Below are 13928 nucleotides of genomic sequence, written 5' to 3'. Positions count from 1 at the left end.
CATATGCGATATGAGGCAGGTCATGTACTTCCCCGAACGCAGTATCTGCCCAAATATTACAACGTGCTATTGTCTCTCAGCAGTCACGTTACCGAAATCATCATGCTACTCATAGAGTCACTATGAAACGACAATATGTCGCGCAAGCAACATCGCTCCCATACCCAAACTATATACATCTGCCCTCTCAAAGAAGCTACGTTGTTTCTGCAGATCCGCAGGGTAATATGCCAGCTATTTCCGACCTGTTTCCCGTTACCGTTTCTTTGAGTGGTATAGCATTCGACAACGACACTGAATGAACCCACGTGCTTACTCTGTGACTACTCGAATCAGCGAGGGAATAACACCAGATACATGATACCCAACGCTTCACAATACAGGAATTCTCATACTAATATCGCCTGAGGCGACAGGACTATTTTCTGGTCGCATATACTGCTACGTATCAACATTAAAAGCATATTAGCCACTATAACTTCTTAAATATTCAACCAGATTAATGTGGCATCAAATTTGCTTCGGCAGCTATGCGAATATGCTACTGTGGACTCTGTCTACCAGATGTGTACTCTCGCAGTCAAAACACGACGGAAATATCTCGACAAAGCAGACGGGTGCAAAACGCTACATCTCTGGGAGATTTGTGCCTCGCTAGCTGCTCTCGTTTCTTTACGAAGCGTTTTCCCGCTACATTCTCGAGTCTCGGCGGTCTCGTCTACGGTCTACCTGGCATTTCGCAATCTCCTCCGTTCCGTTTCATCGCTCTCGCTCCGAACTAGCTTACGTTTTCTTGAAATTGACACACGAAGTGATGAACGGGATTGCATACTCCAATGAGCGATCGGATTAGACCGTTTTCTATTTCGGTTCATATCGAGCGCGATAGTTAAACATTCAGACCACTGTGGTTTTAGCATTTACCAATACCAAAACTGCTCTTGAACCGCCATGACTGGTAGGTATTCGAAATATTTGGTCACGCTAAGCAATGCTTGAGTTGATATACGCCGCCCTCAGGCAAATCAGTTTTTCATTGAGAAAAGAACAGTTATTATTTCAATAAACATACTGCCGGTTTTGTGACATTGAATATAGCATTGATATACATGTATACGTTCGTTTACATTGAAATAGTCGAATGTTCCGATATCATTTCTAGGGAACGCGTAATCAAACAATGCCAACGATACGTCATCCTGTGATATTTATCAACAAAAAATCATTTACGTTACGGTTCGGTTGCAGACTGTCTTGGGCGTTCACTGTCAACTACGATTACTTCGCACAAAGGCTTGAATGTCGAAATGCTTATTGTTACATTCGTATATCCGTAATCGGGTCTGCTACCATACGGTATACAGAATATAAACTAATGCTTCTTATAACGCCACATAAAATTTGATGAAATGAGGTAAAGTTCCCAGTTGCCACAATATCGTCAATATGCAATGACTAAATGAAAAAAAAGCAATTCTCTCTCTCTCTCTCCCTCTCTCTCTCTCTCTCTTTCTCTCTGACGTCTCGTTCTGTTTCACCCACAAGCGGTGACGGATCTTCCAGTCAGCCGAGCTTCATCTGAAAAAGTCACAGAGGCGGTGGTCACTGGTCCATAACGAATCTACAAGCTCGTCAGACACAATGCATTTGCATTTGCAATTCCTCTTCATATTTCTAGCGTGGCTTCGTCACTGGTTGCGCTTAAAGCTCTGCAAATTTGTCGTTGATTAGGGTTATCCTGTTCCGCGATCCGAAAGAGAGGACATTTTTCAAAAGTTATGAAATCTCCGAAGTCTAATACCGGAAAAGAAAACTGATGATTTTGAAACTTTTTGGATCAATCGTACTATTTTGACCACAAAAAGGTCATCTTTCCGACTCGACTCCCGAATTACCTGCTTTAAACCCCATTTCAGCGGTGTTGACTAAAAAAGGTCATCTCTCCCATCTCTACTCCCAAAATACCCACTGCGTTGTATTTTTCGTTGGTTGCCTTGCCAATTCGATCGCATTTTAACACATTTTTCAGAAAAAGAGGACAACTTCCAAAAGATTAGGGCATTTAGGCGTCCTCCGAGGATACATTCAATATATTGAAAAAAGAGGACAAATCCTCTTAAAAGAGGACATATGGTAACCCTAACATTGCTTCGCACATATAATCGTGATGATCACACGGATATAATATGTGTGTGACACTGCATAGTGCATATAGAATCTTTGTAAGCATTGCAACCGCACAGAGAACACGTCTCCGCTTTTGTAATCAAAATCTAGTGAACTTGCCACCAATATCGGATAGCCGCAGCTAAAAATTGATTACAGTTTGAATCTTTAGCGCCCGCTTGTGTTTTCTGGATGCCGGTCTTTTGTTTACTGCTGCAAAACCAAGTAGGGTTACCAATTACCATACGTCCTGAATGAACGCTAAACAGGAAATTCGTGGTCCGAACGTATGTGATTGCCTTTTTTAGTCAACCAACCACAATTTCGTGGTAAATTTATCATTTTTCCGGATTTTACTCCAGTATTGTAAGTCTGAAAATCTTGAAAAAGTGTCCGCCTTTCCCAATTCCGAAATATGGTAACCCTAGTACCGAGCAATGTTTCATCAACTTTTTATGGCGCATACCCCCTGAGCTGTAATGAAATGTTTCTTGTACCCCATATCCAGGATCGATACAGCACTTTGTCACACCCTAAACCAGGGGTCGGGAACATTTTTCTACCGAAGAGCCATATTTAGGCCCAATATTTTCAATTGTAACTCCATAAGAGCCATACATGTCAATCAACTGTGACGCCATAATTGAAAATATGTGACGTGTTGGTAGTAATGTAGTGTGCGTCATATTTTTCTGCCAGCATGCGTAAGTGGAGCCAAACATGGTCACTACAGCAGTACTGCAGTGACGTACGGTTAGGGGCGGCAAATGAAGCAGTGCCTCCGATGTCGTCAGGGATGAGTGAAGGAAGATTGTGAAGCCTTCAACGATTATTGGAACTTTCTATCGATGTTTATGAATTCCTAGATTTTGAACATTTTTATTCCCAAAATCACGGAATTTTCATATTTATTGTTCGAAAATAATGCGCGAGATGAGAGGTAAGGCACAGATGAGGCATGGGCGGGCCAATCCTCACCTGTGATAGCTCAACTCATCGTACATGGCTTCGAATTTTTAATCACTGTTGTTAATCAAATGTAATTGTCGCGCTGCTTCGCATAATCCAAGCGTAACGTAACGCTGCGCTACACACCTACATTTTTACTGCAATGCTAGCAAGCTACTTACCAATCAAGAACATGGATTGGATAGTTATTGCGTTGTTTTTAATTTGAATTTGTAATTGAGGATGTCACATCCAAGGCACTTCCATGTGTCGGAGGTTTATCTGGGATCCTCATCGCCGACCTCACTGCATAAGCGATGTCGTACGAAAAGCCCAGATGGATAATGTGAAGTCGAGCTATGAAAATCGACAGCAACAGATACTGAAGTAGTCGCACGGAAGGAGGAGTGAAAGATGGTGAATGCGTGTGAGACTGGAAGTCGTCCGCGAAGCGTACCAAAGTAAAAAAGATCATCGAACGTAAAACATTTCATGTTCTGGGCCCAAATGACCAAATAGGCGATTAGTGCCAAATACTGTTAAATAAAAACAAAAATCCAAGACAGTTCATTTCTCGGCGTAGATAAGGAAGACAATGTGTATTTGAAAAAGCATTGTCCTACAAGCGTGGCCAATCTGGCCATGTCTGCTATTTTCTTTGATCAATCAAGGTATCGTGCGATCCAAGATTTCGAGGCGCGCGATGGCGGGTATAGATCGAGTTTACGAGTGGTGTTAGTCGGTGGCGCGACAGCAACATAAATTTGGGATTTTGAAAAGAGTGTGGTACGAGCCCCTAACCCTGGATAGTGGATATCCCACTGTCTTGATCTCTCAAAGACGTGGTTATGCTGCCTCGAGAATAACTATTCTTGCCGTCATGAAAATTTACTAACAAGTTGCTTGAATGTTGATAAATTAAGCGCACAATTAAAACTTTGTCAAAGAGCCATATTTTACACCCAAATGAGCCATATATGGCTCGCGAGCCATAAGTTCCCGACGACTGCGGCCTAAACACTGGCATTGACCACTCGTAGGGTTTTCAGCACCGCTTCTGTGGATTTCGGGGATGGGAGACATTTGGGGATATCAATATCGAAGGTTCAGCGCAACGTGCTGTGTTTTTTGGGGCAAATATTTACCGCCGACGATCTCTATGACAATGCAGTTTACTTGTTCTGAGATGCACCGAAACGGTTATAAGTGTTGGTGTGTTCTGGTGAGGAATTTACGGCCGACGTCTTGTAGTCCCGCGCCAGCAGGTTTCACACTCCTGGACCAAAGCATCCCAACAGCCTCAAGCCCCCTTTCTCTCATAATTGCGAAAAAGGCAATACTAATAAAATAACTGTAACCCGTGTTTTATGTTTTTATTTTTAGCCTAGCTACTTAGTAGGATAGGATGGTACTCAGATTGAAGGCAGCAATCCGCGGGAAACGAAATTCTCCATTTGAAGAAATCCCCCAATAATATTTGTGTCTAACAAACCACTGATCAAAAGATTTGGTGTCCTAAACATAAAAGATATGCGAAAACTAGAAATTGCCAAGTTTATGTATCAGTTCCACTGCGGCCACTGCCCCGAAATCTTCAATGACTTCTTTACTTCGATATCAAAAGTGCGTAAGTACGTGTGAGTACGCCACACGTGCGTCCACGTCGTCCAACTACCACATGGTAGACAAAAATATCACCGCTCTATCAAATATGCCTCACCTGATTTGTGGAACAGTATCTCGTCGGCTATCCGACAGTCATCGAGCATGTCCACATTCAAGTCGAAATACAAACAATTTCTACTGGATCAATACTAGTTAGCTCTCCATAGTTTACAGGACCACGAGCTAAGATATCGATCTCGCCTTCCGACAGATGCCACCTTTTTGTCACCTGTCCTTTTATATTATCTTCTTATACTTTTCATTCAGTGTTCATGCCTCCCTTTTTACATTGCATAGGCCAGGTGGCTGTCTGCATGACTTCTTAGACTATACTCCAAGTTGTTTCGACACCTTCCTATCTTTTATTGTATCGCAGTCTTTTGGTGTATTGGAATGATGAAATTGTTAGCAATAGATTGAATTGTATTGATTAGACGTGCATTATCTTAAGTATGGAAAATATTCAAACGCCGCTGTGTCATTCCGGACTGCACATTGTACATACGAATGCGCGCTCACCCCTCACATATGTATTTAATTGAAGATCATACTATACCACGTGGACCCACACAAATATATAACACACCAGACTTGTTCTAAATTCAACATGATGCGCCTTTCGCTGGAGTTGTACCGACTTGGACTTTCTCTGCTGCCCTGCAGTTTTTGGATCTCTGATAGCGTAGCCTGCTTAGCTCAGACACGCTGTTGTGTTTTCACTCCTGATGTTTCCCTGTATAACGATGCTTCTATGCAGACCTGGAGAACCGGAAAATTTTCAGCTTTTCCAAATTAGATTAGAATTAGAGCTACAGCTTTTCCAAATTAGATTAGAATCAGAGCAACACAATTTTTCCAAACTAAATAAGATAAACTTCGAATTAGAATTAGAGCTACACATCTTTTTCTAAATTAGATTAGAATTGGAATTACTGAATTCGCAAAAACTTGGAAATTGAATGAAATTGTCAATGATAAATAACTATAGCAAAAGGTCGTCTGTTCATATCAAATCACAGTGCATTCCCATGAGAATGGTTAACGTCTGTACACCAAGCTTGGCTCGTTTTGCACTACATCAGGCGTCACCAACACGCGACCGGCATCGTCATCATTGCGGCCGGCGATCTGATTTGTGATTTTGGAAGAACGCGAAGTTCAGCATTTTGAAATGCATCAATTGATTTCAGGTTCAAATTATTGTTGCCGTTTCAAAATGAGCTGTCTGCCTGTGCCCAACAACACTATTCTTCACTAGCTGAACCGGCTTCGGCGATGATAACAGCATTCCATCAACGAAGATTAGTCAGCTGATATGACGTGCAATGGCCAGACATTGCCAAAGCCTTGACGCTTAGAAAACGGCCTAGGGCTTCCTCACAAGATCAATTTTTAGGATGAGATAGTCTTTCAGCTTGTAACATGTCTGGCTAGCCCCAATATCGATTCATTAGTCGCTGAAAAGCGTTGTCAGGTATCGTGGGCAGATCATAGTTCACGATATTTTTTGTTGAATTTGTACTACTTTGATAAAATATTACTTCTTTTGCGTTACCATGCCCATCGCCCATGTTAGTGAGCACGGCGTTTTAAAAACGTGGCTCCTCAACTGCGGTGTGAACTATTTTGTCTCGACATAGCACTCTTTCGGCCCGTGGCCTCTACGAAATTTGAAAAGTGTCCGGTAACCCGTTTTGAGTTTGCGACCTCCGCACTATTCAGTTCTCCTGCATGGCTGGAAACTTTCCGGTGGAGTTGGTGTTGCAGGAAAACAGCAAATTAGATTAGAATTAGAATTACACTATAGAAACATTTAACAAATTAGATTAGAATTATAATTAGAGCCTAGGAACATTTTACAAATTAGATTAGAATTAGAGCATAGAAACATTTCACGAATTAGATCAAAATTAGATTACTGACATTTCGCTCTAATTTAGTGAGAGTAGACAACTAGAATTATCTAGTTGTCCAAGTCTGCTTCAATGAGCTTGGTACGTTTAAAAATCCTATTTCAAAACTGTCCAATAGCCTACGATTAATGTGAAACCAGATTTGGATTTGAGCTACTATGTTGAATCGCTTCCGTCCTGTGATATCAAATCCATTTCAATTAGATATTTGGATCCCGACCTATATTGGAATTTTTAGCAGTTACCGATAACTAGCCCCTTCACCGATGATCGCGATATATTCTGCCGATAGTCAACAGATATGGCATCTAGCTCAATAAGACGCATTCCCGAAACTTCAAATAATTTATTCGAACAGCTATACAGCCAATGCTATTCTTGCACACGAAATAAACTGGAAGGTTACATCTGGACCGTGGGTAGCCTACTTGTCAGAAGAGGTGGTCGCTGGTCAGCAACGAAGTACATCTACTTTACACAGCACTTACGTAAATTTTGCCTATACTAGAACTAATTACTCAAGTGCTTATGATTTTTGAGCACTGCAACATCTACTTGACATTTTTCAGTCGAACTAGGCCTAGAATACTTACTTTTTTTGCTTCAACATGAACTTGGGGAGAAATATGCATAGTTAATTCTACATATACTTGAGTACCAACTATGACCGCTTCTGTGTGTAAACTATACTAGATCCATATTCCAAGTCGAGCAGTCGCAGTTATAATTCTCTGACTAACTGCTACCACGTTGTGACCCCGCCCAAATTGCAGATATCCTTACCTCTCGTGGCCGATGTCGATAGTTCTTTCAATGCGTGATATCGGCGGGCCGATAAAACAATCGGTTATGCTCAGGCCGTGTTATTTTTGGCATTTCAGGAGCCAGATGCCAAAACTGCCAAAAATAAAAATTCGAAAATGCCAAAAATAAGCAATTTTTGGCATATGCCAAAAATAACACGGCCTGCCAAATAGTGTATTTTGTTCATGGTGTTGTGTTAACAGGACCGCGTTACAAGCGAGAAGAGCGTTTCTGAAAGGCAGGTTTCTTAATCTGGTTCCTGCCCACCCATTAGGGGTGAAAGCATGGTGTCCTAAATGGTGTGGGCACAGCCAGATTGAACGGCTGACTGCATTTGGTTTACGTCATACTTTCCATTTGTCCAAAGGCAATCTTACGACCAGTTTTGACCGGCTTGTCGAGCGCTAAATTTGATGAAAGGGGTATCAATGAGAAGCTGCCGCAGTGCTAATTATTAAAATATAAATAATATTCTGCTCATGGAACTGGAACCCTCAAAATCAACCACGATTTTTGCATTGTGATCGAGTTGAACATAGTGACCCCACAAACTGCCTGGCTATTTCTGAGCTGCATAGTCTCGTTTTGCGAGACAGTCTTGTTGCGTCAATGTTTTTAAACAAGCTAACCTTCCCAGGACTCTTCCACGCGAGTTGGTAATATTAAAGCCACCTGAAGTGACAAAAGTCCTCCGAAAATATATCGGTAGACTGAAGGAGAAATGATAGTCGGGCTACTAAATAGAATGTGTTGAGAGACAACACAGGAAACTCCTGGAAAAGGATCGGGAAAAAAATTCTTTCCGCGATGAGATCGATGCCACTGGCCAAGTGATCTCTTTTCATGATGCATGGAAGCCGGTTCGGCCCTTCAAAGATTTTGAAGCTCTGAAAACCTTTTGTGGATGACTGGAAACATTCTTTCCCTCAACGGCTACTGTTGAAGCCGATATTTCCCAGATTCGCTGGGCGAGAAATGAATTTAGGAGAAACTTAGCTGACCTGACTTTGGATGCACTGTTACAGTGCAAACGATTTAAGTCTATTCAACAGCTGTAACAATCAGCTGTTGAGCGTGTTTGTTAGGCTTTTCTTTTTTTTTCGCTTATTGGCACCGATTCCGATGGATACTGCACATTTTGTGGTTTCGTTTGATATTATTAATCTATGAAATCGTTAGGTTTTTTCTTCTTCTTATTGTTTTATGGCACTGATTATACGTGGATGCTGCACATTTTTGGGTGTCTTTCGACAAACTAGCCCAAATAAAGCGTTTTTGTGACTAATTCGAGGCTGAAACTATCTATTTAGAGGACGATGCCAAAACTGCCAAAAATAAAAATCGAAAAATGCCAAAAATAAGTTATTTTTGGCAGTTTTGGCATATGCCAAAAATAACACGGCCTGGTTATGCTCTAATTCAGATATTAGACAAAGCACCGATCAGATCCTACCCGCCCCATTCCGGGACATATGATTGATATTTGAAATATCAAATCCTTCTTTCGTTCCCATGACAACGAACATTCATCGCAGTTACAGAGGCCTTAGCCGATAAGTGCTTGATTTTCGCACACAGCGGCGCTAAATATATGACGTCATTTAGTCTAACTATGCCCAAGTAAGCTTGAGCCCGCTGGCCAACACCGGATGTAGCCATTACACAAAAACACCATCCCATATTGAAGAGGATATTTTTATATTCTCCGCATACCGATATATCCAGAAATCAACTCCTTTAAAAGAAGCAGTTGGAAATCAAATGTGCCTACTCAGAGCAACAGAAAAAACTCGCTTTCGAGATATCAATGGTAACATTCAAACGAATTCGGCCGCAGCAAAGTATCATTAGCCCGAATCACAACTCGAATGAAGTTGTAATATCATTATGTATTCGTTAAAATGCTGGGACCGCACGCAACTCAAATCGGAGTTCTTGGCGTAAAAATGCCGAGTCACAATAGTCGGATATGATGTGGTAGATGAAGTACTGAAAGTATGGTTCGAGAAGTTGCGAAGAGTTGAGGGCGGCCGCCTTTAAAAGTCGGTTTTCTTCTCGGCGTCTATGTCTAAAATACAAAGGTATGAACTTGAAAATTGCTCCGATTTTCGTAATCAAACTTTTGAAGGAAGTAACAACACGTGGAAGTAGATAGCCACCACGCAAAGTGATGTAATCTAGCCCTTCAGTTCGTGTTATATACAGTCGAGGGTATGGCAGTGTATAACATTAGGAATGAAGAATGATCAAAAACACTGTAGTTCCACTGTTCCGCTATTGTTCCACGGCGATTTTATTCAAATAATAGTTATTCTTTGTGACGTAGGATATATTGATGACGTCACAATGAATATGTGAAAGGGTGCCCTAGCTACGACAGTTGTGTAACTCACGGGCCGCCAACTCAAAATGGGTGGCGGGCTACTTTTCGAACTTGATAGCTGATGTTTGACGCCTGATTAGCTCTTTGCAAAGGTGAAAGGGCACTGAATCAATGCAACGTAATGTTGCCTGAAACCCATGGTACGCGTGAAATCACTGCTTTACCTTAATACAAATTCGTCAAATATGAATTGAATATAGCAAGATGTATATATATTCTGTATGGTAGGCCACACACACACTCAATATCTGGCCGCGTTTTTCTGTGACTGGAAGCTGACGTGTCGTTGCTGGTTTGCTAGCGTCAAGACCTCTTGGTGATGCTCCGTCAGTCGCGAGCGCGAGGCAGACCTACTTTGATGGCTGTGACTTGCTCATTGCTTGTATCAAGGCGAGGTGGATTCGGTCTCATCGGCCTGTCGCCTTGGCGAGCACGCTTTTAGTAACGTCAAAGCCATTTATAGCGAAGAATGAAGATATTAGGCGCAGGGGAAGAAATCATTGTGATATCGATCACGATATTATTAATTCAAGCCTTTAGAAATACAACAATCACATCTATTTTTTCGAAATCTGAAACCAGGTCGTGGGGCGCAAAAACACCTGGCGGGCCGCGTGTTGGTGATCCCTGGTGTATATTTTACTGAACGATTACACTTATCTACGTATCGCAAATGAATCCTGCTCTATCAAAGGATAGCAATTATGCAAACCTTGGCCAACAGCACGTCAAATTCTGGCCAACTTTATACCATTGGTGGTCACTGGTCACGCCTATCGCACACTGAAAAGACTGGGACATTTCAAAGAAATGGAGCTGGTCCTAGTTTATGTAATAAAGATAATTTGAAAAGTATATATGCTATTACTATAGTAAAGTATGTTATTCCGTTCAACTCAATATGGCACAGCTCTATGACATAAAAAAAACAAGCGATAATATAACAACCACCTTCTTTAGTTGGCAACGGATTCTTTTCGACGGTTTCCACGGCCTTCAGAGATTTGTCATTGAATTCTACAATCCCTTTCAAAGTTCTATCGACCGCAAGCTCTGCAACACAGAAATATATCAGAGATGAACCAAAATTTCTATCGCCAAGGCTCACAAGTCGCAACACTCAAAAACAGTTATAAATTTGATTGGGACATTCCAGTGATGGAGTGAGTAGCGTCAATATTTTACTGTAGCGTCATAGAAGCGAAATCACTACAGCGTTGATAGCATATCTAACATATCTACTAGGATACGACGGTCCGGTCCATACTGTGAAAAGCAGTAGTGACGCAATCATTTTTATTATGACGTAACAGACTTCTTATGCATTAATTACCTATGCAACAGATACCTATAATCCGATGTCACATCACTGAGCGCGATTGAGCCATACGCAAATCCTGCGCAATCTCTTGCCAACGCTTTTAATCCGTGTAAAGACACATTCGGAAAAAACATTGACATTATTCAGGCCACGCCTATAGCCCGTCTATAAATTCTTGTTATTAATCACGTGAACGGCTTCGCTAAATGGTTTTTCTGAACACGACCGTAACAGGTTATGCCAAGAATTGAATTTGATTATGCATACCGAAACTATCGAATTCACTTCGCAAAAATCCCATTGGACCTGAACACTACAATCTGAATTACGATCAATCGCATGAAGTACAAGTCTATCTGGATATCAATCTAATTCGACCAGAAATACGAGAAGCGCGACCCGATAAGCGCGCGAGATACGAATTTCTGATACTGCAATTTGATATCCAATACTGTCTTATCGTAGTAGGTGTCAGGCGTGCGTCATCAATGCGAGCCAGGAATACGCACTCTGCTAAATAGGAGTGCTGAGTGAGCAATGAGCAGAGATATAGTAGGCCTACGTCTCGTAAAGTGCAAATGAGGCGTTCGTAATTGACGACCTATTTAAGAGGATTTGTCCTCTTTTTTCCAATAAATTGAAAGTGTCCTCGGAGGACGCCTAAATCACCTCTTTTTTGGGAATGTGCCCTCTCTTTATATCTGAAAAGGATTAAAATGGCACAAAAAATGCGACTCCGACGCAGCGAACGTCAGAGTTTCGTAAATAATCGGGTAAATCGGGAGCCGAGTCAAAGTGATGACCTTTTTTTGGTCAACACTACACACTATCGTAAAAATGGGGGCAATTCGGGAGCCGAGCCAAAATGATGGTCTTTTTTAGTCAGCACAGTAGTACCGGTCGAAATTTTTTGAAAATCACCAGTTTTCTTGGAGCTTTCGAATTTACAAAAATTATCCTACTATAATACAGGATACGCAGAGCGGACGATAACAATGATGTCACAATGATATCTCACAATATCCCATCATGGAATGCAAGCTTCAAGAATCAATAAAACATGACGAAATGGTATTCACCCTTTTTGGTTATTATAATGAATGCGATACCCACTCCGCAGTAACGGCTCGGCAATCGGTGGAGTGGTCAAGATCTGGGGCATTACCGCGATTTCACGATGGACAATCGCCAGTCGATATGCCTTCATTGACGACACTGCCGGCCAGCTAATATCAGGAATAAGAATAAGCCGTTATTTATTTCTGTCCTTGATGTGTTTGTGGCATATACACCAGCTCATGATATGCATACACACGATCTGTGATCTGTGCACAATGCACATTGCGCAATGCATACCATGAGTGCATGATGTACAATCGCGCATATGCCCCTGCACAAGGCACGTACAGATATAGCCTTGCAGGACTTTTGCAAGGCCAACTTGTCGACATAGGCGCCATGAAGACGGAAAAACTCTTCGGCATTATTTCTATATTGTATAGTATATTCATATTGAAATGCACCCGATTATATTCGGCTGACACTCGTCAGGGTTCGTCAGGTCATAGTTTGTGATACGATTGTTGATATACAATGTTCTTTCCAATTCTCTATTAGTTGCTGACGATTAACCTTGACGAGTGTCGGCCTAAAATCCATTTACTATACTATACAATTTACTATACTAATCAATTGTGTATTGAAGTTCTATACCTCCAAAAAGCTCTTTCTATTGTGAGGAATATGACGTCAGAACGACTTCTTTGTCAGCCAGCGATTGATTAAATGCCTGCACGGAATGCCGGAGAGAAATTTCGGTCACAGCGACGTAACTATCATAATTTAGTGTCATAAACGATGTTCAGAAGTCATGACAAGAGTAAATAACCGAACAATTTCGCCATGTCGCGCAGTGACCTGGATTCATGATTCGAAATCAGAACCCACGAGATGGTTATCGTTATTTTCAAGTTTTTTCTCCTTGGATCAAGTATAGCTAGACTCAACGTTACTCACCATGCGCATCGGGCAAGTGCACTTTCTCTTGGGTTTCAGCTTTGCTCAATTTATCTTTGTCGAACGCGTTGACTTCGGACAAATCCATCTTCTTTTTCTCGTCAGACATTTTGACCTATTACTTGAGATTGGACCGACTACAGTAACGTCTTACTAGAAGCTGTGCATAAAATAGAGGATTATATCTCGTGTGTGCACAAGCACATTTATGTGTTCACGCGTAAAAGTTCTCCAATATGCAGTAACGATGAGTTGCCGGCAACTATAGTAATTTGGAGCAGTATTCATTGGAAGTTTTTCAAGAGGTCGTAGACTATCGAGGCAGCGGATGTGGGACACTCACGCATGTCAGTTGCTGCCTCGAGGTAGCTCACACATGCACAATTGTACATATCTACATGCTACGTCAAGCATTTCCATGATATGCGCTACCCGGTTTGCTGGACCTAAATGCATACTGGGAAAGCGAGCACCATCCGGCACCTGAACGGTGACGTTTTGAAAATCACGGTGGGGGTGACGCTTGCTCAGATACATTCACTCCTGGCGTGCGGCTACCTACACCTTCTTCCCTATTGTAGAACACAGTAAGATGCTGCTGAAATCACGATTGTATATTTGACATAACATAAGCTAGTTTAAAGTCCAACTAATTGTGAATTCAGGTTTATTACCGGATCGAATAGTTAGCAATGGAAAACTAGACGAGACT

The 13928-nt window shown here is 41.6% G+C and overlaps 1 protein-coding gene across 1 annotated transcript; it reads right to left on the bottom strand.

Annotated features, from left to right (window-relative positions):
- Positions 1 to 9177: 9177 nt before the first annotated feature.
- On the bottom strand, positions 9178 to 13378 carry LOC145457777 (uncharacterized). The gene is made up of 3 exons (XM_080336059.1): positions 13217 to 13378; positions 10831 to 10932; positions 9178 to 9564 (listed from the first exon to the last, which is right to left on the bottom strand). The coding sequence occupies exons 1-3, from the start codon at positions 13323 to 13325 to the stop codon at positions 9533 to 9535; spliced, it is 243 nt and encodes an 80-aa protein (XP_080192185.1). The 5' UTR covers positions 13326 to 13378; the 3' UTR covers positions 9178 to 9532.
- Positions 13379 to 13928: the final 550 nt, after the last annotated feature.

Source organism: Botryllus schlosseri, chromosome 15 (genome assembly GCF_051294905.1).
Source record: "Botryllus schlosseri isolate E-star chromosome 15, Bs_hap1, whole genome shotgun sequence".
NCBI classification, from domain to species: Eukaryota; Metazoa; Chordata; class Ascidiacea; order Stolidobranchia; family Styelidae; genus Botryllus; species Botryllus schlosseri.
This window is presented reverse-complemented; position numbering and strand designations above follow the sequence as displayed.

Excerpts from the sequence above, each read along its gene's own strand:
- LOC145457777 (XM_080336059.1), bottom strand. The coding sequence starts at position 13,325 with ATGTCTGACGAGAAAAAGAAGATGGATTTGTCCGAAGTCAACGCGTTC. Across the intron at positions 10,933-13,216 it reads GCACTTGCCCGATGCGCATG|AGCTTGCGGTCGATAGAACT; the intron begins GTGAGTAACGTT and ends TCTGTGTTGCAG. Across the intron at positions 9,565-10,830 it reads TCCGTTGCCAACTAAAGAAG|ACATAGACGCCGAGAAGAAA; the intron begins GTGGTTGTTATA and ends TTTGTATTTTAG.